At 40.3% G+C, this 26,485-nt stretch overlaps 1 protein-coding gene across 5 annotated transcripts; it reads left to right on the top strand.

Moving 5' to 3' along the window:
* NDUFAF6 (NADH:ubiquinone oxidoreductase complex assembly factor 6) lies at positions 1–26,485 on the top strand. Of its 5 annotated transcripts, none has more exons than XM_082722840.1 (10): positions 53–278; positions 7,153–7,256; positions 9,193–9,315; positions 10,086–10,209; positions 12,743–12,799; positions 17,083–17,185; positions 18,250–18,383; positions 18,811–18,912; positions 23,749–23,805; positions 26,342–26,485. In XM_082722840.1, exons 3-10 carry the CDS (start codon positions 9,272–9,274, stop codon positions 26,468–26,470), a joined length of 750 nt encoding a protein of 249 aa, XP_082578966.1. In that variant the 5' UTR covers positions 53–278; positions 7,153–7,256; positions 9,193–9,271; the 3' UTR covers positions 26,471–26,485. The 5 variants fall into 5 exon arrangements, with proteins under 5 accessions (XP_082578964.1, XP_082578965.1, XP_082578966.1 ...); XM_082722841.1 differs by having other exon boundaries at positions 168–278; positions 7,153–7,252; XM_082722838.1 differs by lacking the exon at positions 10,086–10,209 and having other exon boundaries at positions 1–278; positions 7,153–7,252.

Below are 26,485 nucleotides of genomic sequence, written 5' to 3'. Positions count from 1 at the left end.
GGCCTGCCGGCCCCCGCGGAGAGGCGGGCACGTGGACCTGCGGGGGCGTGGCGGGGTCGAAGGGCACGCGGCGTCGGTGTCATGGCGGCCTCCGTGCTGCGCTCAGCCTGCGGCCCGCTGCGGCTCGGCGTTCCCTGCCCGTGTCGTCGCCGACCGCCCCGCAGCCTGTGGGCGCGAGCTCGGCGGCTCCCGGGGCTCGTGGGGTCCTCGCGGAGCGTGGCCGCGGCCAGCGGAGCGGGCGCCTTGGGCTCCGACCGCTACTGCATGGAGCTGCTGCGGTGAGCGAGCCCGGCTTGCCCCGGCTGGCGGTCGGGGGTCTGCCCGAGGGGGCCCGGGCGGGCGCGGCGGGACTCGGGGCTGGCCCGGGCGAGCGGACCCCATTGCCTTCCTGCGCTCGGGTTGGCGGGGAGTGAGGCCACGGGAACTTTCACGGCGGTCACAGAATTGTGGCAAAACTCCTTCGTCTGTCACCTTGACTGAAACTTAATTTTTACCTAAACGTATTGCATGCACACCTTCTTAAAAATTTGACAGACGACTTTTAGCTAAGTGAGCTCTTACGTGTCAGGCACTATGCAGAGTTCAAGTGATTTACTTATCTTCGTTACAAATTTTTTTTTTCTTCGTTACAAATTATTGAGGCAAAAATGTAGACCTTATCATTGAGGGTTTTGAGGATTAAAGCATTTAGAACAGGGCACAAAGCAAGGGCCCAATGAGTACAATATAGGCCATTATTATCATATGTAATGGATGAGGATATGAAAGTTTTGAGAGATTAGGGAATTTGCCCGAGATTCAGTAGAATAGTCTCATCAAGTCAGGGCCTGGTGACAATTTTTGCACCCTGATAACACCTGAATGGCTTGGCACATGGAATCAGGTCACCAGGTGACCCAGGGGATCTGGGCAGGCTCCTGCCTTGGAATTGGGCCTGACTGCAAAGACCAGTGGCTTAGGACCTGCTGCCCTTCTGCTGCCTTTAATTTAAAACAGTGGTGAAATGGGGCACCTGGGTGGCTCAGTGGGTTAAAGCCTCTGCCTTTGGCTCAGGTCATGATCCCAGGGTCCTCGGATTGAGCCCTGCATTGGGCTCTCTGCTCAGTGGGGAGCCTGCTTCTTCCTCTCTCTGCCTGCCTCTCTGCCTACTTGTGCTCTGTCAAATAAATAAATAAAAATCTTCTAAAAAATCTTAAAAAAAAAAAAAGCAATTAAAAAAAAAAAAAAAACAGTGGTGAAATGTTCAATGTACCTGGTCTTAACTTCTGAGAAGTGCTAGAATAATTAAGCTACCTTGGATTTGACTAGGCTAATAAATCCAATGTTTTTGAATTTCATTTTAGCAAAAGGTTGCATAACACAACAGAATTCCCATGCATTTCAAAATTTTGTTTTAAATCACTTTTAAAAATAACGTTCCAGTCCCACTCTATTTATTACTTATAACTGAAACAACATAACAGTTGTGGAAATCAGAGCAATAAGAACTTGTAAAAGCTAAAACTGCCAAAAAGTTGTATACATTTTTATATATTTAATCATTTTTTCATGATAAAAAGACACAAGTTGCCAAAATGTTTACCACCCATATCCACTTGTCCAGTGCAATTTTTTTTAAAAAGATTTTATTTATTCATTTGACAGACAGAGATCACAAGTAGGCAGAGAGGCTGGCAGAGAGAGAGGAAAGGATGCAGGGCTTGATCCCAGGACCCTGGGATCATGACCTGAGCCAAAGGCAGAGGCTTTAATCCACTGAGCCACCCAGGCGCCCCATCCAGTGCAGTTTTTGACACTTGTAGTATCCTAACTTCCCTATCCGGAGGTGAATACTCACTCTTCCTAACTTCTTTTTTCTTTTTAAGATTTTATTTTCTTTGAGAGAGAGAGAGAGAGAGTGAACGAGAGAAAAGAGCATGAGGGGGTGAGGAGCAGAAGGAGAGGGAGAAGCAGACTCCCTGCTGAGCAGGGAGCCTGATGTGGGGCTTGGTCCCAGGACTCCAGAATCATGACCTGAGCCGAAGGCAGACACTTAAACGACTGAGCCACCCAGGCACCTTCACTCTTCCTAATTTCTTATGTATTATTACATATAAGTAATAGTATAATCACTATATTACATATAATATATATCACTACATATATGTAATAATATATCACATAAATATTATTACACACATACTAGTGTATATATGCAGTGTGTGTATTTATATACATACACTATATATGTAGAAATAGATATACTACATACATGTAGCCATATATTACACATACTACATACACATACTACATGTATGTTGTAATATGACTACATGTATGTGGTATATCTATTTCTACATATATAGTATGTGTGTGTATATATACACGCACACACTGTGTATATACAGTAGTGTATGCTTATATATATGTATATATAGTGATCATACTTTTCTTCCAGTAATAGTCTATGGTTATCACATGACAGTTTTCTCAAATATATATTTACAAATGGGCAGATACTTAATCTGTCCATATAGGTATTTGAGTGGGATGGACACCTTTGACTCTAGTGATTTACTAAAAAGCTTGGATTTTACAGGCAGACCTCGTCTGAGTTTATTAATCCTAGGTCCATCATTTGAGAAAGTTACTCACATTAAGATTCAGCTATTTCCTCATTTGTAAATTTCTACTACTTTATAGCCTGGTTATGAGGGTTAAATGCAATGATGTACAAAAAATGCTGGCACATAACATATGCACAATAGTAGTTTTAAAATAAAAACAAAAACTTGAAAGAAAGATTACAATTTCTAGCTTCTGACTGACCATTAATGTTTGCAGGATTTGACCTCTGAAATGATCTGGGTAGGGTTGTTAGGGGCATGTATGTTATGTAAGGCCTCCAAATACTGAAAAAGATACCAGGCCAGAAGTTCAGGTTAGCCAGCCAGAGCTCTGCTAGGAGGCTAGGTTCTTGGGAATATCTCAAACCTAATTTACATAGGTTTCTTGGGGGTATCATTTTGAGGAACCCCAAGGCTGCCTCAGGCCTTGGGATTAGTGCTACAAGGAGGTAAGGAGGTGTTAGTGGTGATGTCTGAAAGTGTACTGTTCATTCTCCTGCAGCCTCACTGGGGAACCTTTTTGTGACTTAATGGCACAGGTCTATGGAACTAGAACTAGCACAGCAGTCGTAACACCAGATATGCTTATCTTTCATATGTCTGCGTCTCTCTATCAGACCTGAAAGTCTGTACCTATCTTCAGTGTCTAACACAGTGCTGTCTCATAGTGGGCACTGGATAAATGTTACAATGAATGAATGAAAATGAAAGGTTCTTGGCCCCGTTGCTGTATAAAACCATCATAGTATGGAATTTCTCACTATCTGGAATAGTTCTCCAATAACTGGACCTTATTTGGCTACTTAAGATACCCTTGTCTGCCAATAATCAGAATTTATAACAGTGATCCTGAGTGATGAAGAAATGATTAAATATTCAGTGTACCTTGCTCAGTATTTTGGTAATATTGTTTAGAAAAATTTCCACCACCACCCCCCCCAAAAAAAAAGAAAGAAAAAAAGAAACCTTACAGGGAAATCCTTCTCTGCGTAGAATATCTTATTTCCCAAAGGTTGTTACCATACTAGTATGTCTTCATTTTTCATTTTGCTATAAGAAGCCTGAAGAACTTCACATATTATTTTTAGGAGATATGAAACAGGTTGGTTATCAAGCCTCATTTTGCAAATTAAGAAATAGATATGGCAGTTATCATTTCTGTCAACTACTTGAATGGAAATAAAAGATTGTGGTCTTGATTCCAAGTCACTATTTTCTCACTGTTTCATATTAACATCCTACTGTTTTAAACAATTTTGAAGTTCAGAGACTTTTTATATTAAAATTAATTTTTTAAAATATATCTGTATGTATGTAAAAATATAAATTATAGAGCTGTTTTGCCCACACTGTCCATTTTGCAGCTGTAGCCACTTATGGTGAAATTTTTTTAGTAGAGCTATTTTGTGATAGCACCGTTACTTGTCATTATTGCTTCCTTTTGTCTATGTGGAAGTTGGAGGAAATTGTGAAGGTTGTGGCTAGAAGAGGTTTAACTTCTCTGTTAGGCAGACAACAAAATGTGAACCAGTTGAGGAGCCCCTGGGTGATTCAGTCAATTGAGTGTCCAAGTCCTGATTTCAGCTTAGGTGGTGACCTCAGGGTGGTGAAATCAAGTCCCATGTTGGGCTCTGCACTGAGCATGGTGCCAGTCTGGGATTCTCTCTCTCTCTCCTTCTGCCCCTCCCTCCTGCTCACATTCTTCTCTGTCTCAAAAAAGAAAATTAAATTGAAAAAAAAGTGAACCATTGAAATGTGGGAGTAGCATGAATTTCAGTACCTAAACTCCATAGAAGGAGGTTGGACCCTCTTTATTTTGATTACTGTTTTATAGGAAATAATGTTTTAATAAAGTTCCAATATATTATAGTGAAGTAGCCTTGTTGATAGGCAGTCATCCTATGATGTATATAATAAGGATACTATTAATTTTTTTAAAGATTTTATTTATCTATTTGTCAGAGAGAGAGCGAGCACAGGCAGACAGAGTGGCAGGCAGAGGCAGAGGGAGAAGCAGGCTCCCCGCCGAGCAAGGAGCCCAATGTGGGACTTGATCCCAGGACGCTGGGATCATGACCTGAGCCGAAGGCAGCCGCCCAGCCAACTGAGCCACCCAGGCATCCCAATAAGGATATTATTTTAAACTTTATATCTTGAAGTAATTTCAAATTGATATAGAAATTACAGAGATAGTACACAGAGTTCCAATATACTCTTCATCCAAATTTCCTCATTGTTAACATTCTGATCCCTTTGAGAAAAAGATGTAGACATGATGCCCCATTACCTCCCCTTAATATGTTGGTGTGTATTTTTTTTAAAGATTTATTTATTTATTTTAGAGTGAGCAAGCTAGAGAGAGAGTGTGTGTGTGAGTGGGAGAGAGGCAGCGGGAGAGGGAGAGAGAGATTCTCAAGCAATCGCAATCTTCTACCAGGTGCAGAGCCTGACATCAGGCTTGATCCCATAATCCCAAGATCATGATCTGAGCCAAAAGCAAGAGTTGGTCACTCAACCGACTGAGCCACCCAGGTGCCCCTTGGTGGCTATTTTTTAATATGCACAAGGGTCCTCTTTCACATAACTATAGTACAACCATCAAAATCAGGACATTAAAATCAATCCAGTATTACCACTGGATCTACAGACTCCATTCAAATTTTACTGGTTTTTAGTTATGACTTTCATACATCCAGGATCATATGCTACATTTAGTTGTCAAATCTCTTCAGTCTTCTCCAGCCTTGAACAACTTCTCAGTCTTTCCTTATCTTTCATGACCTTGACAGTTTTTTTAAGAGAACAGGCCAGTTACTACGTAGAATTTTTCTCAGTTGGGTTTATTTAATGTTTCCTTGTGATTTATACATTTTTGGCAGGAATATCACAGAAGAGACGCTGTGTTTTTCTCAGTCACGTTTCAGGAAGTACATAATGTTGAGTATCCTATTTCTGTGGTGCAAACCTTTTATTACTTGGTTGAAAAGATATCTTCTGGGTTTCTCCCCTATAAATTTAGTTCATAAGAATGTTAATTAGTATTTTTTGTATTTTTGTGTATTTTGTGAAGAGATACTTCACAGGGTATATCAACATTCTGTTTCTGTCAAACTTTCACCCATTTTAACATTTTAAGACATTTATTGATGATTTTTGACTGATTGATAGTTATCAAATGCTTATTTAAAAATTTTTCAGCATGTCTTCTAGATTTATCAGAATTATCAAATAGTACAATTTTTTTTAAAGATTTTTATTTATTTATTTATTTATCAGAGAGAGAGAGGGGGAGAGAGTGAGCACAGGCAGACAGAATGGCAGACAGAGGCAGAGGGAGAAGCAGGCTCCCTGCTGAGCAAGGAGCCCGATGTGGGACTCGATCTCAGGACGCTGGGATCATGACCTGAGCCGAAGGCAGCTGCTCAACCAACTGAGCCACCCAGGCGTCCCATCAAATAGTACAATTTGGCATTGTACTATTGTCAAGTTTTTCCTTCTCTTCCTAGTCATCCATTCTTTTATATTGGTATGGGCTTATGGCATTCTGTTACATTCTGTTACTCTCACTGTTTTTGTTTTTAGTTTTTGTTCTTTTTTTATTTTTATTTTTTTATTATTTTTTATTTTTTTATTTTTTTTTTAAGATTTTATTTATTTATTTGACAGAGAGAAATTACAAGTAAGCAGAGAGGCAGGCAGAGAGAGGAGGAAGCAGGCTCCCTGCTGAGCAGAGAGCCCGATGCGGGACTCGATCCCAGGACCCTGAGATCGTGACCTGAGCCGAAGGCAGCGGCTCAACCCACTGAGCCACCCAGGCGCCCTAGTTTTTGTTCTTGATACTCAGATTGTCCCAGGCTTTGTCAGTGAGAATGTCAGTGTCTTTGTCATTTTGAAAAGTCCCTCCACTCTGAATATTTCATTACTTTCTGTCCAAGAAGATGTTTCTGGCTTATCTTGTATTTTCCCTGCCCCCACCCTGGACTTAGTCCCTCCTCCAATGAGCCCTAGTTTCTTCTAGTGAAGAATGATATTTAGAAACCAAAGATCTAGGTGTTAGGTGTGTTCTCTGATACTGGGTGCATGGGGAGTATCATTGCTCCTAGGTTCCGTCAGCAGATGCTGCTGGGAAACCTAAATGTACACCCAGGCACACAAACCCACATGCTCCATATTACTTTCTGTTTTTATGTCCTATCTGTGTATTAAAAACTGTGAGTTCATACCAGTATTTGCTGGTATTACTTTCTTGATTTCTAACTCAGTAGGTCATTTGAATTCTTACTAAAAGTGATTCTGAAACAATAACAATTATAAATACTATGTAAATCCTAATAAATTAATGGAGATTATTTCTTTTTCACTGTTCTGGGATTGGGGCAATTATTTTTTTTGTAATTTTAAAGAAACAAGTATAAAATATAAGAAATTTCAGGCCTAGTTTGAATTGAAACCTTTTTTTTTTCCAGTTACTTCTAGTCAGCATTTTTTGTGTGTACAGTTTAGGAAGTGAAAAGTGACTTGTTTTTTTTTTGCCTGTTTGTTGTAGGAAACGAGATTATGAAGGCTACTTATGCTCCTTGCTGCTCCCTGCAGAATCCAGAAGCTCTGCTTTTGCACTGAGGGCCTTCAATGTGGAACTGGCTCAGGCTGGTATTAAAATACCTTAAAAAATTATTTGCAAAAATGGTGATATAATGTGTTTAATGCTGAACCATAAAGAAATACAGTTACATGTTAGATGTGCATAAGGTCTCTGCTGGTGATTTCTTTGTCCCACTATTTAGGTTTACCAATTCAATTCCAAACATAAACTAGCTAACAGACTTAATGTTTATCATGATATCAGGGTTGTAGGATTGAGCCCCTGGGTAGGGTGCCTCGCTGAGCGTGGAGCTGCTTAAGATTCTCTCTCCCCACCGCTCCGCCCCTTCCCCACTTGCATGCATGCGCTCTCAAGAAAAAAGAGAGAGAGAAATTACTTAGTGAGTGAATGAATGAGTTTATCTAAATGTACATATAATAAAATTAACTTTTTGTGGTATACAGTTCTATAGGTTTTCAGACATGCATAGAGTCATGCATTCACCACCATAGTCATGAAAAAAGAACAGTCAACCCCCCAAAATTCCTTCATGTGCCCCTTTGTAGTCAGCTGCTTCCCTCTCCCATAGTCTTTTGCATACCCTTCTCGTTCCATTATAAGAGCTCTGAGCATGCAGAGCATGAGATAAACTACACTTTTTTAAGCCACAATTTCTCTGTTTGTAAATGGGTACGTTTGTGCGGGTTTGTGGTGAGGACTGTGATCACATAATCTCTGGGACAACATCTAGCAAAGGGCTGGCACTCCTGGACATTTGATACATGTTACTTCCTTCCTGCTTTAATCTAGAAAGCCCCCGGTTCTGTTTCCTAGGTTTATTGCCAGACTTGGAAATAATTTTACCATCACTAATGCAATGAAGATTGTTTTTCTTCTCTTCCACTTATTTTAAAACACTTTTCTATTATGGAAAGCTTTGAACATATGTAGAATTAGAGAGAGTAGTATAATAAACTCCCATAAACCCATCACCCAGCTCTACCAGGTACTAATTTATGGCTAATCTTGATTTTTCATCTCTATCTGCACCTATCCCCTCCTCACCTCTGTTTTTTTGAAATAAGTCTCAGATAAATTTTTTTTGTAAATATTACAGTACATATCTCCAGATGATAACTCATTAAAAAGTAACTATAACACCATTGTCATACATTAAAAATTTAAGAATTCCTTAATATCATTAAACATCCAGTGTTCAGATTTTTCCCAGTTGTTTCTTTCTCTTCAAATCAGGATTCAGATAAACTCCACATACAGCAACTGGTTCCTCTATCAAATTTCTTTTAATCTTAATGTTTCCCCCCAAATATGTTTTTTTCTTGCAATTTCTTTCTTTTTTTTTTTTTTTAAGATTTTATTTATTTGACAGGTAGAGATCACAAGTAGGCAGAAAGACAGCAGAGAGAGAGGAGGAAGCAGGTTCCCCGTTGAGCAGAGAGCCCGATGTGGGGCTCCATTCCAGGACCCTGGGATCATAACCTGAGCCGAAGGCAGAGGCTTTAGCCCATTGAGCCACCCAGGCGCCCCTGCAATTTATTTCTAGAACAATATTTCCCATTTTGGAATGCAAACCTTGAAAATAATTGGAAGTAATTTGCAGGTTTTACTTAGGAAACTCTAATGACAGCAATTTTTTTTTTTTAAGATTTTATTTATTTATTTGACAGAGAGAGAGATCACAGCAGACAGAGAGGCAGGCAGAGAGAGATGGGGAAGCAGGCTCCCGGCTGAGCAGAGAGCCCGATGCGGGGCTCGATCCCAAGACCCTGAGATCATGATCTGAGCCGAAGGCAGAGGCTTTAACCCACTGAGCCACCCAGGTGCCCCTAATGACAACAATTTAATTTATATATAGTTTCAAGGAAAAATTAAATGTATAGAATTAAACTTGGTTTTTGGCTGAATTCTGTGATTATGCAGTCACAGATACTGATTTTGAGTCTGTGAAGAGTGCCTTTACTAAGGTTTGAACTCTGTTTACAGGTTAAGGACTCTGTCTCTGAGAAAACAATTGGATTGATGAGAATGGAGTTTTGGAAAAAAACAGTGGACGACATATACCATGACAACCCACCCCAGCAGCCTGTGGCCCTCGAGCTATGGAAGGTAAAAAACAAAAACAAAATGCTACTTTTAATTCTTAAGTGTTATTTGAGAAAAAAAAAAATTTTTTTTAAGCATACCTTTTGATGCATACAATTCGGCTAGTGGTGATAGGGAATCTATCCTGAAAATAATCTTAGGCTCATGTAATGTTCAGAGTTCTGCTAGTTTTGACAGAGGAATTTAAAATCATCTGCTAATAGTTTGCACAGATCTTCAGTGAATTTCTTTATTGAAGGAGAAAAGAGGAATCTGGTCTCTTTGTGTTATCAATTATATATTTATTTTCCACATATTCGCTGTAGAAATTAAACCCCACAGATTTTGAAGCAGTGGCAGGTTAATAGTTCTGTCTGCCCAGTAGCTCCCTTTTCTAGTACTCCAGTCCATACTGTGGGCTGTTGAAAAACACACACTGATCTTTGGCGAAGGGAGACTTGCCCTCACCACTGTCTCCACCCAAATATAAAACTGCCTTGTTGAGTCTGATAGAGTTGCATATTCACTGATGAATCTGAAGTATTAGAGAATGGAAACCTATGGCTAGAGAATTCTTTGGAGAGTTAGATGTATCTTGTGAATAGTTTCACATGGATCCTTCATTCAGGAGCAGCCCTGCAGAGTCTGGAAATACGCTACACCATGACTGAAGGAAGGGTATTAGGTGTCTTTTGTCACGGCTCTGTGTTCCCACTGTAGTGTCATGAGTAGGGAAAGATAGGTTCTGTGACGGAACCACTGGACAGACCTGACAGGGGTGCACCTCTTCTCAGGTCTGCGCACCAGCAGAGGCAGGCCCCGTTCCTGGGCCCCCGATTGACTTCACAGAGCCTCAGTAAGGATGGAAAGCCAGGCCCCCTGAACCGGGGACTGAGAAGAAAGAGTGGATGGGAAGCTGTGAGTATTAGATTAGTTGTTTACCTCTGTTCATCTCACTTTAAGAACCTCCACCTTGGTGCCTCCGTTTAAAGAAAAGTTTCTCGAAAGCCCAGAAAAAAAGATGATTTTACACGCAAACGTCACTGCAGTGGGGGTTCCTGCTAAGACTTGCATCGAAGGTCCTGGCCTTTACCTGGAATTATCGTGGAAGACCAGAGCTTCCCTCAACACAAATTGATCTTGTTCTTGGCCTCTCTTAAAAAAAACCCAGAAGACGTATCTGAATTGTAGAATGTTTACACATGTACCAATTTGTCCAGTTTTAACAGCTGCTTGATTTTGGATGATTGCTGTTGGCCAGCTTTCTGATATGATCAGTAGTGAGGTTAATGTGAATATTTGAAAGAAGCAGGGAGTGTACAGAGCGGTTGTCCCCATTCATGTCCTCTCCCCCTCCCCATCTTGCTGGAGCATATGCTTATGGGACCACTGTCCAGTAAAACTTTCCGTTGGTTCTTTGGAGAGAGTCAGGTTCTTTTGGAAGATCGGATAGGGAATAGAGTGACAGTGTGTTGTTCAGAGAGCACTTTTCTGCCACAGTGATTCATTGGTGCTTTAAGGGTACAAAATAGTTGCATAGCTGTAATTCCATATGTGTTTCATATGGACTCTTTCATTTCTCTGTGTATTAATGTTAGTTGCAGTTTGAATTTATAGCCAAAGTTGTTATTCTATTTGGCTTCTGTTTCCAAAATTGTTGATACTTTATTCAGCAGATTTTCTGCTTCATATTAAATACCTGTTTTTTACCTTGCTCTCTGATTTCCTCCAGAATTAGACAGAAGAATTCTATTTTGTGGTCAAGGAACTGCAGCCGGTATGGGTTTAGCCTTGAGTAAACAGGAGTCTGACTTTCAGAGGTTAAATATTTCTTGAGTACTTTATGTACCAGGAATGGTGCTTGATGGTGGTTGCACAGATCAGACATGCCTCACTCCACTTAGACACATAAAAAATAAAGCAGTATTAGGATTCCGTAATGTTTTTGGTTTATGGGTCTTTGGCCATAATACTGCAAAGGTGACATGTTCTTCTCAGGTTGTCATGTCTGGAGGCACACTTTGTCCGTCTGTCCTTTATTGGCATTGTTAATTTTCATCACATGGTCAAGGTGTTGCCTGTTTTTCCCAATCTATAATTATAATTCCTCTTACAGAGTAACTGACTTTAAGACGATGCATGTATCCTGCGCCTCCTCAGTTTCTTCCTAAACTTAGTATTTGTGGATGGTTCTTGCTGATTCAGTCTTGTGACAGTTGCAAAATGATAATTTCCAGACTCTAGCATGCTGTCAACATTACTGATTGGCACTTCACATTCTACCATAAGAAAGAGCCCTCAACCTCCTATGTTTGTTTATTCATTTGTTTATTAATTATTGCTACAAACTCATTAATTATTTTTTCCATAGTTTATAATCCATTACTATATTTAATTATTTTGGTGTTCCAGCTGGCCCCAGATTTGGACAGTAGAACCCCTTTTAGACTGGCTCCTGTGTCCTTTTGATCTGTACCCCATACTTTGGGGGGCACTTTCTATTTCCAGCACAGTAAAATATTCTGGGATCACCTTGAATCTCCCTTGCCCCAACTCTGGAATCACACATTTCTCCAAAGCCTCGTTTCCTTTGGGAGGGATGGGCCTGGAGACCATGATCTAAGCACTAGATGTGCTTTTTCCTACTGAGTGTCTTTGTTTGCTAAGATAAAACTGTGCCCTGTGGATTATTTTCTTTAGACCTTTAGTTATACTTTCCATATTTGGAGAAGTGGTTATTTTCACTAAGTAGGATTTTCATCCTGTGGAAAAAAGTTTACATGAGATAAAGAAGCATAGAAGTCAAGACGCATCATGTAACAGAAGCTCATATTTAATTCATGTTTTGTTTTTGTTTTGAAAGTGCAATTGTTAAATTACTAATAGCATAAGAAAAAAAGTCTAGTGGAAATGTTCTGGATGTATCATCTGTTCTTGGAAATGTTTTGAAATGTTTTCTAGGGACATTTTCTTTTCCCCTGATATTTCTTTAATATGGCTGTTATCTGGTGATGAGTTATTACAAATGTTTCCTTACCTAGTTTTGTACTTGGTATGTTTATGTATTTATTTGTTTATTTTAAAATAAATTTATTTATTTATTTTAATAAACATATAATCTATTTTTATCCCCAGGGGTACAGGTCTGTGAATCGCCAGGTTTACACACTTCACAGCACTCACCATAGCACATACCCTCCCTAATGTCCATAACCCCACCTCCTCTCCCAACCCCCCTCCCCTCAGCAACCCTCAGTTTGTTTTGTGAGATTAAGAGTCCCTTCCGGTTTGTCTCCCTCCCAATCCCATCTTGTTTCATTTATTCTTCTCCTACCCCCTTAACCCCCCCATGTTGCATCTCCACTTCCTCATTGGTATGTTTATTTTATTCAGGTCTGCTGAAGTCATTTCTAGTACTTTCTAAAAATTTACAACACTGTTGTTTTTTTAGGCTGTCAAAAGACATAATCTGACCAAAAGATGGCTTATGAAAATCATTGATGAAAGAGTAAGTTGAAATTGCTCAGGTTGTAAGTGTTTTCTTCCTTTTTAATCTGTAAGCTAATTCATCAGGGAGGAAATGTTATAATATGTGTGTTATATTTTGGAGGAAGGCAACTTTTAGAGGACTGTTCCCTTCTGTCCATTCTCCCTCACTGACTATCACCCACCTCAGCCCCCTGCCTCCGTGTCTTGAGTCAGACAGGCAAACAGAAGCACCAGGCAGAGGCATATGTGTGCACAGCCATGTGCTACTGTTTTGTGGTTTTTAGTTTTTTTTTTTTTAATGGAAATGTTCAGACTTATACAAAAGTAGAGAGAAGAATGTAATATACTTTCATGTATCTGTAACCCAGCTTTAGCTAGGAACACATGTCCACTCTTGTTTCATCTATATTCTACCAACTCCTCTCATTAAACTCTAGGGATTATTGTAAAGTCAATCCCGGATAGCATATTAGTTGATCTGCAAATATATATGTATCTTGAAAAGATTTAAAAAATGCTTTCAGGGGCGCCTGGGTGGCTCAGTGGGTTAAGCCTTTGCCTTGGGCTCAGGTTATGATCTCAGGGTCCTGGGATAGAGCCCTGCATCGGGCTCTCTGCTCAGCAGGGAGCCTGCTTCCCCCCCCCCCCTCTGCCAGCCTCTCTGCCTACTTGTGATCTCTCTCTCTGTCAAATAAATAAATAAAATCTTTTAAAAAAATGCTTTCAGGAAACGTATAGTTCCTTAATACCATCCAAACTTAAGTAGTCATGCACATACCTTTATGTATACCCAGTATTTGGATCTCTGTCCAGATAGTAGAGGAAATAAGGAAAGTCTGATGGTTCTACAGAATGGAGTACTATACTGGATTCTAAGAACTGAGTTCTAGGTCCAATGAAGCATGCAAATTGCTGTCTGTCCTGGGCTAACTTACGTAATCTTTCTGACACATTGCTGGCTCAGTGTCCTCATCAGCCTGATATTCATCACATACTGTTGATATGAACATATGTTTAGTTTATTTGGATACAACCCATTAATATCCATAGGCTATAGTAATTATATTGTAAGCCAAAATGGGAGATAATTATTCAGCATTTTAAAAAAAAATTGCTCAGCTGGCCTACAGCATTAATTGGCACTTAAAAGATCTGTTTTTCCCGTGTTTTCTGTTTTGTTTGTCTTTTTAAGATTTTTTTATCTTAGAGCACATGCACAAGTGCGTTTGAGGGGGGAACGCAGAGAAAAAGGAAGAGAATCTCAAGCAGATTCCCCACTGAGTGTGGAGTTTGTGTGTTTGGGGTAGGGGGGCTTGATCTCATGACCCTAAGATCATGAGATTATGACCTGAGCCAAAACAGAGTCAGAGGCCTAACCAACTAAGCCACCCAAGCCCCAAAGGTGTTTTCTGTTTTTATGAGGTAAAGACAGAGAATTCAAGACAGAGATAACTTTTTGGTTTAATGGAAAATGACATTTGGCATTTGTAGGGAGGGATGTACAAAAGACTGGAATCAGTCTCCCACATTGATCTTTAAATTCAATGCTGTCCCTATAAAAATTCCAGATGCTTTTTGGCAGAAACTGACTAGCTCATCCTGAAATCCATATAGAAATGCAAGAGACCCAGAATCACTAAAACAATCTTGAAAAAGAAGGAAGTTAGCTCCAAAGTTAATAGTCAGATTCTGGGGTAATGGCGTGACATAGAAATATAGATCAATGGCATAGAATTGAGAGCCCAGAAATAAACCCATATATTTATAGTTAATTGATTTCTTTCACAGGGGTGTGAAGACAGTCCAATGGGGGAAAGAATAACCATTTCAATAAATAATGCCAGGACAACTGGATATCCACATGTAAAAGAATGAATTTGGATGCCTATTTAACACCATGTACAGAAACTAACTCCAAATAGATCAAACACCTACATGCAAGAGTTCAAACTAAAACACTTAGGAAAAAACATTGGCATAAATCTTTGGGACTTCAGGTTAGGCAGTGATTTCTTCGATACAATACTAAAAGCCTAAGCAATAAAAGAAAAAAAACCGAGGTCATTTGACTTTAACAAAATTAAAAATTTCAAGAAAGTGAAAAGGCAGCCCATGGAATTGGAGAAGGTATTTGCAAGTGATATATTTGATAAGGTACAAGTATCTAGGGTATGTGAAGAACTTTTATAACTCAACAATAAAAAGACCAATAACCCAGTTTAAACTTGGGCAAAGGATCTGAGTAAACATTTCTGTAAGGAAGATCTACAAATGACTAATAAGTAGCTAAAAGATGTCAGCATCTTTTCATTAGGGAAATGCAAATCAAAACCAGAATAAATGACGCCTTTACACTCATTAGGATGCTGTAATAAAAGAGAGGAACAGTAACGAGTGTTGGTGAGGATGTAGAGAAATTAGAGACCTTCATGCAATGCTCATGGGAATGGGAAATGGCGCAACCGCTTTGGAAGAACAGTTTGGCGGTTCTTCAGAAAGTCAGACACAGTTACCATTGACCCAGCAGTTCACTCCTGTATTTGTACTCAAGAGAAATGGAAACGTGTGTACGTACAAAACTTGCATGTGAATGTTCATAGCATTATTCGTAACAGTCCAAAAGTGGGAAAAAGTCTGTCAATGAATGAATAAAAACATAATGTTTTTATCCATACAATGGAATATTCTTAATAAAGAATCAGGTACTGATACATGGCTCCAACACAGATGAACCTTAAATCTACTAACTGAAAGAAACCAGATTAAAAAAAAAACTATGTATCACATCCCTGCATTTTTTAAAAGGATTTTATTTATTTATTTGAGAGAGAGAGAGAGACAGTGTGTGTGTACAAGCAGGAGGGACAGGCAGAGGGAGAAGCAGACTCCCACAGAGCAGGGAGCCTTGTGCAGGGCTCCATCCCAGAAACCTGAGATCATGACCGGAGTTGAAGGAGACTCTTAACCAACTGAGCCACCCAGGCGCCCCATGTATTATTGCATTTTTATTAAATGTCCAGAACAAACAAATCCATGGAGACAGAAAGTAAATGAGTGGTTTGCTGGCAGATGAGGGAAGGGGGAAATGGGAAGTAACTGCTTAATGGATACAGGGTTTCTTTTTGAGGTAGGGAAAATATTCTGGGATTAGATCTCTGTGATAATTGCACAACTTTGTGAGGGTACTAAAAACCACTGAATTGTACACTTGAAAAGGGTATATTTTATGGTATGTGAATTAAGTCTCAACTTTTAAAAAATGTAAAAGATTGGACTAGACATAAGTTTTTCCCCCTGGGATAATTGCTGGTGCCATTTTCTTCTAAAACAAACAAACAAACAAACAACAAAAAAAAACAGGAGGGAAGGGTGTATTTCCTTAGCAATAGAGTCTTTGTAAATATTATAAAAGCAGCAGCCAGATTTCTTGCTCTGAGATTTACATTTTTCTGTTTCTGGAATATAGTGTGATCAGGTAACATAATCATCCCTGTTACTTTACTGAACATGGTTTCTTTGGGGTGGGATCTGGTTATGATCTCCTTTCTTTTTCTAGGCATCTTTTTTATTAATAATATTGACTTGGCAGTTAAAATGTATGGGTTTGAATCCTAACCCCACCATTTACTAGCTATGTGACCTCGGGCATATTGCATAATATATTTGTGACTCGGTTTCTTTATCTGCAACATGGAAAAAGCATTAATCCCATATCTTTTGGGAGGAGGTTTTTAGGTTTAAGAAGATAATATCTAAAGTGCTTAATGAGAACTCAGTTAAGTTTGTTTCTCAGTATTCCTTGGGCTTTCAAAGGAATTAAAAATTAAGCTAACCACATGGCTGTGGTGATTGGTGCATTGACATTATTCCCAAGGTATTATTTTGAGGGGTGATTTGTAAGTATTGAATGTGTAGGACTTTAATATTTTAATTTTATTTTAATCTTATTGTTCACTAAATAATATACAATTTTTAAAGTTATTTTTTTAGTTCTTTAAGGCAAAAAAAATGGTACCTTTTCTTTATAAAATATTGACAATTTGGGGGCACCTGAGTGACTCAGTTGGTTAAGTGTCTGCCTTCAGCTCAGGTCATGATCCTGAGGTCCTGGGATTGAGCCCACATTGGGCTTCCTGCTCAGCAGGGAGCATGCTTCTCCCTCTCCTTCTGCCTGCCACTCTGCCTACTTATACTCTCTCTCTCTGTCAAATAAATAAATAAAATCTTAAAAAAATTTTTTTTCTAAAAAAAAAAATACAGTAACAATTCATCAAACTTTATTTCCATTTTGTTTGACTATAGGAAAAAAATTTGGATGACAAAGCATATCGTAATATCCAGGAATTGGAAAATTATGCTGAAAACACACAGAGCGCTCTTCTTTACTTAACACTAGAAATATTGGGTGAGTCTTTTTTCTATTTTTATATTCTCTTTTTCAAAGAAAATACACTTCAGATATGACTTTCATGTCATTTGGCAGTCTGGTCAGTGTAATTTGGCAGTCTGGTCAGTGTAACACCAAAGTTTTTCTTTGTACCACCGATAAATGAACAGTTTTTTCTTTATTCTTTTATTCCCCGAAGAGGGGGAATATATAGCTTTCTTTGGAGTACAGACTAATCAAAATATTCAGGATCTCATAAAAGTACTTTAGCTACCTCATGGGAATGCTGTAATTAATACTCTGGTAATCGCAGATGATTTTCCTTTTTTAAGCGTCCCCTACAATTTGAAAGGCCTGGGGCCCGACTCTTCCTTCCCTGTGGATAATACTTCCCCACGTTAAAAAAAAAAAAAAAAAAAAGGTAGAAAATATAAAACTGCATTTCTCAAAGTTTTTATGAGATTTTTCTTTTTCTTTCCTCTTAAAAATAAAAAAAACGAATTTAGATACTTCTCATCTGACTTTAAGTTGGTGAAGTCTTCTTGTAATGAGGAAATTATTTTGACCAAAGACAATAGCCTCTCTTTTGAAGAAGGTCGTATATCTTTCTGTCACCCTAAAGGAATAACACAAGTCCGTATTGAGATTCCCAGGCCTCTTCGGCCTGTACACCCAGGGACATGTTTGCCAACACAATGAAAGGAGGGAGCAAAGAGCAGAATGTTTGTCAAGCGTATACTTAAAATGAGGTCATATGGAAATGGCATTGAAAAGAAGAAATGGAAGACTTGTAATGTTTTTCCAAGACAGCTGATTAAAATTCCAAATGTGTTCTCGGTGTGCTGTAGTCCAACGAAGACTCTTTTATTTAAAAGTTGAGATTTGGAAACCTGTTCAGTGGTAAACAGTCAGCTTGTTTTCATGCCCAATTTTGCTCAAATAAGTACTGTTTTTCAGATATAAAACATAGGATCAACACCTGCTTTTCCATGTGTAAGTGGTCTCTCCAAGCTGCTTCTATTGTGTTGTTGTGCATTTATGGAGTAAAGAGCAGCCCTGTCGCTCAATTTCTGAACTTGTAGGTGTAAAGGACATTCATGCAGACCATGCCGCGAGTCACATTGGAAAAGCCCAGGGCATTGTGACTTGCTTAAGAGCAACGCCCTATCATGGAAGCAGAAGAAGGGTGTTCCTTCCCATGGATATTTGTATGCTGGTAAGACCGTTACTTGTTTCCTCTCATGATTTACCTCGGGAACTTGGGGAGGGCCATGGCCTCTTGGTTCTTTGCTTCATCTATTCAAGTAACCTCTTTGAAACGAATGCTGATTGCTTTTTGGATCTGGTTAGCAAGTCAGAATTTTATCAATCAGGCAGTTCGGTCCACGATGGATTCATGTGTTTGTTTTCTTGCTTGTATAATTTTGTTCTACCTGCAACAGTGGTGAACTAACATCTTGTTGCATATTCTTCCTAGGAGTGTGTGTGTGTATGTGTGTCTGTATACACGCACATGTGCATATACATGTATTTTCAAAACAGAATAGGCATTATACTGAACACACTCTCTACCACCTGTTTTTCTTGAACTAAGTTAAAGTGTGCCTTTAGATTCCCAATGTGATATGTACTTTCCCACCCAGCATGGTGTTTCCCAAGAGGATTTTCTACGGAAGAACCAAGATAAAAATGTGAGAGATGTGATCTATGACATTGCCAGTCAGGCACACTTGCACCTGAAGCATGTAAGTAGCCTCTCGGCCAAACCATGTAAGAGATGACCATGTCTAGACATGGCCGGTCTTAGGACTGGTTGTTGTCCCCAGCCTTTATTCTGTTTCTCACTGAAATCCCAGTAGATTTATCTCAGGGCCTGTTGTGAACTCGCTCTTGCTTTTTACGGTCCCCCTTTCTCCCTCTCAGTGGCTGAACCCATCCTTCCTCGCTGAGCTCTTGTCTGCTCTGTGCACCTGCCAGCTCTCGCTCCAGGGGGCAGGGTGTGTGTCTCTGCCTTGCCAGGGCTGATGGCTCCTTTCCCGGGAGCTCATGTCCTCAGCATCCGCAGCTGGCCTGATAATTCGCCCTCTTTCTGGGCAGCCTGTGGACCCTTCCATGGCATTTCCCCCTCCCAGTGGAACTTTTGTGAGTAAGTGGTTCACATTCATGGTTCCCTCCAGGCCAGCATCACCGTGGCACTGTTCACCGCGCCATCATTCACCCCTCCTGCCCACCCCAGTAGGAAGCCCTGCTGAATAATCCTCTTGCCACATTTAATGGGCACTGAAAATTCTCATTCATGTTAACTCTTCCTGCTTTTGGCACCACACACATTTTTTTCTCCTTGAAACTTTCTGCTATCTTTTCCCCCTTGGTTCTCTGACTTGGCTCCTAAACTGGTTCCTGATTTCTCCTGCATACCACTTTCAGTGTTTCCTAAAGGTTCGTTCTTCATGTTTTCTCACACGGTGATTTGTCTTCTGTTGACTCCCCTGCCCCTCCTTTTTTTTTTTTAAGATTTTATCTTTAAGTTATCTCTGCACCCAATGTGGGGATTGAATTCACAACCCCGAGATCGAGACTCTCACGTTCCACTGACTGAGCCAGCCAGCAGCCCCCTGCCTTCTTGAAACTGTGTCCTTCATTCCAGCAATGCTATTCCTTCCTGATTCTCCTGAAACTATTCCTTTATTTTAGTGGCTCCTGAAAACTTGGTTGAAATTTCTATTTCCTTGATTCTCATGATGCTATTTCTTCCTGGTTCTTCCTGTGAACCACCTCCCACCTCTGCTTTTTTTTGAGCTTCAGTAGATCCTAAATACTTGTCATTTACCTGCAAATCTCAGGGCCTTTGTTCTTGTTGTTTATCTGCCTGGAAGATGTTCTCCACCCTTCAACTCCTTCACCCCCCCAACCCCATAGTCAGTATTAAATATGACCTTATCAGAAAGATCTTTCCTGGCCACCATATCTAAAATAACATCCTCCCATTCCATCACCCTCAGTCCCTTTACCTGGCTTAGCACTTTTCACTGCCTGACATATTAAACGTTTCTTTAATGCCTTCCCACCTCATAGAATGTAAGTGACTTTGTTTAGTTCTAAGCTTATTGCTTCATCTAAAGTGCCTGGTACATTATAGGCACTCAGTAAATATTTGTGAAATAGTAAATAGGTGATCAGATTGTAAGCTTTCTGAAGGCAGATAGTCCATCTTAATCTTTTTAAAAAAAATTTCCTGAAGCACAATTATCTGCCATGACAGAGATATAAATAAAATACATGGAACTTTAGATGAGAAATTACTTAAAATCAGCAGAGTTTTAGGTAAGATCTGAGAACACAACAGAATCATAAAAGCAGGAAAGCCCTGTGTTGGAACCTGAATAGTCCCAGTTGATGGACACTTAAGGCACCTGAAAAATAACAGATTCCCAGGCCGCACACCCTGGAGATACAGTAAATCTGGGATGGGGCCAGGAATTAAAATTTCCAAATGATTTTAAACAGCCATGTTTGAAAACTACTAGTTTGCAGGTTACGTGAACTAGGACCCTGGAAAACAGGTTTGGAAGGTCGGCTGAAGAAAGAGTATGGAGTTTGGGAGGCTTTTGATAGGCACTGGAGGATGGGAGACAGGACGGCAGACTCTGGAACGGGAACTTTCAGTCCTAGCCCTGCAATTTACTAATCACGTGATCTTAACCCCTGTGCCTCCGTTGCCTCCTCTGGGTAGAAGGTCATATCAGTACCTAACTCAAAGGGCTGTGATTTGGATAAATAGAGTTAGCATGTATAAAGACTTTATAACTGTGCCTGGCATATCATAAGTGACGTGTTTCCTCATTGTCACCATCAAGTAGAGCAGGGACAATAGTGCTGGACATGAGAGAACCTGGCCAGCAGTGTTTGAGACGAATCTGAGAAGTGGGAGATCAGTTAGGAGGCTTATTGAGGACAGAGAGAAAGAGGATCTGACTTAGAGATGGTAGATGTGTATACCGATTTATACACACACAGCAGAGGTGGAATCAATTAGACTCGATGACAGACTGGGTTGTGGCAGGATCGGCGAGAGGGAAGGCTGCGGTATTCAAGTTTAGGTAGTGATGGTGCCATTCAGAGGCTACCGTGACAGCTGGTGCTGATAAGTAGCCTCTGGACCAGCTGTTGGTCATCATTGAATTTAAGGGGATTCAAGAATATTCAGGGAGAGGGGCTATTGAAGACTGCTGGATTGTGACTTTGAAGGGAGGCCAGAGCTAGAAATAGAGATTTGGAAGTCATCCACATAGAAAGCCTATGGTTAACGCTCTAAGTGTGGATGGTATTGTCCCAGGAGAATGTACATCTAGACATGAGGACCAGGTGCAGACCCGGAGGCCCACCTCTGCCTCTCAGGTCGAAGGAGTAAGGGCCATTTATTTGGAAGGAGAAGGAACTAGTGATCAAAGAAGTAGGTGCACTAAGAATCAATCTCTTGGAATATCAGATAAAGGACTAGTGTCCAAAATCTATAAAGAACTTAGCAAACTCAACACACAAAGAACAAATAATCCAATCAAGAAATGGGCAGAGGGGACGCCTGGGTGGCTCAGTTGGTTAAGCAGCTGCCTTCGGCTCAGGTCATGATCCTAGCGTCCTGGGATCGAGTCCCACATCGGGCTACTTGCTCCGCAGGGAGCCTGCTTCTCCCTCTGACTCTGCCTTCCACTCTGCCTGTGCTCGCTCTCTCACTCTCTCTCTCTCTCTTACAAATAAATAAATAAAATCTTTAAAAAAAAAAAAAAAAAGAAATGGGCAGAGGACATGAACAGACATTTCTGCAAAGAAGACATCCAGATGGCCAACAGACACATGAAAAAGTGCTCCATATCACTCGGCATCAGGGAAATACAAATCAAAACCACAATGAGATATCACCTCACACCAGTCAGAATGGCTAAAATCAACAAGTCAGGAAATGACAGATGCTGGCAAGGATGTGGAGAAAGGGGAACCCTCCTACACTGTTGGTGGGAATTCAAGCTGGTGCAACCACTCTGGAAAACAGCATGGAGGTTCCTCAAAATGCTGAAAATAGAACTGCCCTATGACCCAGCAATTGCACTACTGGGTATTTACCCTAAAGATACAAACGTAGTGATCCAAAGGGGCACGTGCACCCAAATGTTTATAGCAGCAATGTCCACAATAGCCAAACTATGGAAAGAACCTAGATGTCCATCAACAGATGAATGAATCAAGAAGATGTGGTATATATACACAATGGAATACTATGCAGCCATCAAAAGAAATGAAATCTTGCCATTTGCGACAACATGGATGGAACTAGAGCGTATCATGCTTAGCGAAAAAGGTCAGGCAGAGAAAGACAACTATCATATGATCTCCCTGATATGAGGAAGTGGTGATGCAACATGGGGGCTTAAGTGGGTAGGAGAAGAATCAATGAAACAAGATGGGATTGGGAAGGAGACAAACCATAAGTGACTTAATCTCACAAAACAAACTGAGGGTTGCTGGGGGGAGGAGGGTTGGGAGAAGGGGGAAGGGTTACGGACATTGGGGAGGGTATGTGCTATGGTGAGTGCTGTGAAGTGTGTAAACCTGGCGATTCACAGACCTGTACCCCTGGGGATAAAAATATATGTTTATAAAAAATAAAAAATTTTAAAAAATGATATTGGGAAAACTGGAAAAAAAAAAAGAATCAATCTCTTGGAAACCGAGGGAGGAGAAAATTCTAAGAAAGGGTAGTATTAAAATTTTGCGTGCCGTAGAGAGGTTGAAAAGATGGGTATGGTGCTTTAAGTAAATTGTGAATGATCTTGAAAAGAGCCATTTTAATAGACAGGTGAGGGTAAAACCAGAATGCGGGGGTCAAGATGTCAGGGAGTAGAGGTGATGTCTGACAATATAAACGAAGATCTGTAGACAAGAGTGGGCTTGGTGAGCGCAGGATGATGGGCTCGGCGTTAGTGGGTCACGGCTTCGTAGTCAGGGGTCCTGGTGAGCCGTGTGGGATAGGTGAGGACGGAGCCAAGTGTGGAGGCCTCGGAACTCCGAAATGAAGACATAAGACTTGGTGTATCAGGGAGTTAAGATAAAGAACGTAAAAATAAAACAGTGACTAAGGAAGTTCATTTGGCAAACTGTATGAACTGATGAGAGGTTGAGAGTGCAGGCAGAAGATCGCTTAGGAGGCTCTTAAATTCCTGTAACCGGGAGATGCCACGATCTAAGCTAGGGCCGTGTGGGGTCTCCTGGATGCGAGTACTCTCCCCCCACCCCTCACTAGAGAGCTAGGGGGCCAAAGTGGTAAGATGTTATAAGGCAGCTGGAAAAGGCCAAAGCCAGTCCTCAAGGAAGAATGGGATTCTTATTAAAGTACTTTTTCCCGAGTCCTTTAGGCTTAAGAAATTAATTTTAGTTGGCAAGAGAGCTATTTTCTTGCCTTTGAAAGAGGCCGTAGCCATGTTGTTAAACTTCTAGTGTTGCTTTATGATCACTTTCAGAGGCAGAGTGTTTATTTCCAGAAATATCTACATTTGAAGCCAGTTTCCTTTTGTCCTCCTTTGTAGGCTAGGTCCTTCCACAAAAGTGTTCCTGTGAAAGCATTTCCTGCTTTTCTTCAGACGGTAAGTAGATTCACAGAGAAGGCTGTTTAATTAGTGGAACAGATGTGCATGATCTCTTTTTCTATTTTGTAAGGTTCCCCATGCGGTTCTTTAGCATGGGATCTTTGTTTTGCTTCCCTCCCTTCTGGTGGGTTTTGTTCATTACTTTCTGCTTTTGGTGACAGCCATGCCTGTGATTCTGGGGCATGCGAGGGGAGTCACCAGACTGCATAGGTCTATAAGGTGTGTGTGTGTGTGTGTGTGTGTGTGTACACCATTAGCCAGACTTTCCTTTGGGTCAAACCCTAGTTTGTGAATGTCCAGTGGAGCTCTGATTTTGAGGTCAGATTTCATCTGTCTTTTTTTCCAAGATTTATTTATTTAAGTGTCAGAGAGGGAGAGAGCATGAACAGGGGGAACAGCAGGCAGAGGGAGAAGCAGGTTCCCCACTGATCAAGGAGCCTGATGTGGGACTCAATCCCAGGACCCATGACCTGAGCCGAAGGCAGATGATTAACCAACTGAGCCACCCAGGTGTCCATCTGTATTTTAATGGGTTTTCTTTTAATTATAAAAACCACATCCTCTGAAGGAGAGAACACTCCCCTGTAATGCCGAGACCCAAACATAACCACTGCTTATTCTAGTCTTTGCTTTTTTTTTTTCCAAATATTTTATTTATTTATTTGACAGAGAGAAATCACAAGTAGGCAGAGAGGCAGGCAGAGAGAGAGAGGCAGGCAGAGAGAGAGAGAGGTGCAGGACTCGATCCCAGGACCCTGAGATCATGACCTGAGCCAAAGGCAGAGGCTTAACCCACTGAGCCACCCAGGTGCCCTCTTTGCTTTTTCTTTAATGAATTTTTGTGTATAGTTGAAATCACTCTTTATATGTCATTGTCCTACTTATCAAGCATCTAGCCACATTGTTAAAAATATTCACAAATACACTATTTAATGGCTATGTAATATTCTATCATGTGCTGGTACCTCAAGTTCATTAACTGTTCCTTATAATTAGATATTATAAACTATTAAAATGAACGTAGAATTCTTAGAGTTGGAAGGTTGATTACAAAATATTAACTATTGGTCACTCAACGTTACAGAATGTTATGAACAACCTGAGTTCTTTTTTCCAAAAAAAAAAAAGAAAACATGAAAGTACACTAAAATATCTTCAAAGTTTTTTATTTCATTCTCTTTAAAAATTTTTAATATTTGATATCTACAAATGAATGTGGTTTATCTACGTATGTGTGTACATTATGAAGCACAACGCCACAAACACCCATGAGCTCAACACTCAGTCCAGGAGTGAGACGGTCACCATCAAACCACAGTTGTGTTCTTTCCCCCATTTCATCCCCTTGCCTCTGCCTGCCTCCAAACAGAACAGCTCTCTGAATTTTGAATTTATTATTCTGTTGCTTTTATTCTGAAAGGATTCTTCCCTGTTTTATATATTCCTAACCAACATGTTGTTTAGTTTTTTGGTTTTGAGCTTTATAAAAATGGGTCATACCTGTTTCTGTCTAGGTCACACATTTCACCGCGGTATATTTCATTGTGTGAATAGTGCTTTTTTTTTTTTTTTTTTTTTTTTTTGGTCAAAGACCTGGATTGCAGATTTTTTGCTACTATGACACAGAGCAGATGTACAGACAGTGCACATGTCTCCTGTTGTACATATCTATAAGTTTAGGGTTTAAAACATAGATGCTAAATTTGTACGTACACCTGCCTGTCTGTGTGTCGGAAAAGAGTCTGGGAGAAAATACAATCCCTTTTGTTGTCTTCTGGCTCATCTGTATATTTTCGCGAATCCCCAGCGGGGCTTCTGTGGGATCGCCCAGCTTGTCCTGCTGGGACACTAGGGGGAGCTGTGCACACGGACGGAGAAGGCAGGAGTGGTCTCAGGATTGTGCCGCGCAAAACTAAGTGGCTCTTCAATCAAGTTATTGCAATAAACTTAAAATGTACAGATTAATAAAAATAACTGAAAACCATAAAATAAAGAGGATGGCCCGTTGCTGCTGTTTTCCATCCTGCTCCCCAACCCTCACGAAAGCTTAATGAAGTTTTGTGTGATGGGGGAAGTATGGGGTTACATGGATAGGGAACCTGTGGTCGTTCTCCCAGGTTGCAGATTGTTTTCTAACAAGAACATAGAGACCCATTAAACTTTTCCACAAAATAATTTTTTTTTACAAACAACTTAAGCTTGTCCTCATGGCACAATGCATTTGTGCAGGCAGGGAGGGGGCGGCGGTGGTGGCGGTGGGCGGTGTAAATTATAATAAATTTACATTCTATAAGTTATGACCAGAATTGAGTTGTTATTTCTAGTACTAGCTCTTTGGTCCTGTTTTACTGGTCTAATAGAAACTTCTTAGATGTCTTTTCTCTCTCCCTTTTAAAATTCTCATTTAAATTCTTAGTACATGGAAGACCATCTCAGGGAAACTAAAATAGCCTTAATATTTAGACCTTTTCTTTAATTTCTTTAAAAACGTTCATCATTCTGTGACCTCATGACTCTTACTCTCCTTTTCCAGGTTGCCCTGGAGGACTACTTAAAGAAAATTCAGAGGGTGGATTTTGACATATTTCACCCATCTTTACAGCAGAAGAATACGTTACTTCCATTATCATTGTATATTCAGTCATGGAGAAACAGATATTAAAATAATTTTATGGCA

The sequence above is a fragment of the Mustela nivalis genome (assembly GCF_964662115.1).
Source record: "Mustela nivalis genome assembly, chromosome: 2".
In the NCBI taxonomy this organism is placed as follows: Eukaryota; Metazoa; Chordata; class Mammalia; order Carnivora; family Mustelidae; genus Mustela; species Mustela nivalis.
This window is presented reverse-complemented; position numbering and strand designations above follow the sequence as displayed.

Coding starts and splice junctions, on each gene's coding strand:
- NDUFAF6 (XM_082722838.1), top strand. CDS start 82: ATGGCGGCCTCCGTGCTGCGCTCAGCCTGCGGCCCGCTGCGGCTCGGC. Junction 9,316..12,742: donor TGGCCCTCGAGCTATGGAAG/GTAAAAAACAAA, acceptor TTGTTTTTTTAG/GCTGTCAAAAGACATAATCT. Junction 12,800..17,082: donor TGAAAATCATTGATGAAAGA/GTAAGTTGAAAT, acceptor GTTTGACTATAG/GAAAAAAATTTGGATGACAA.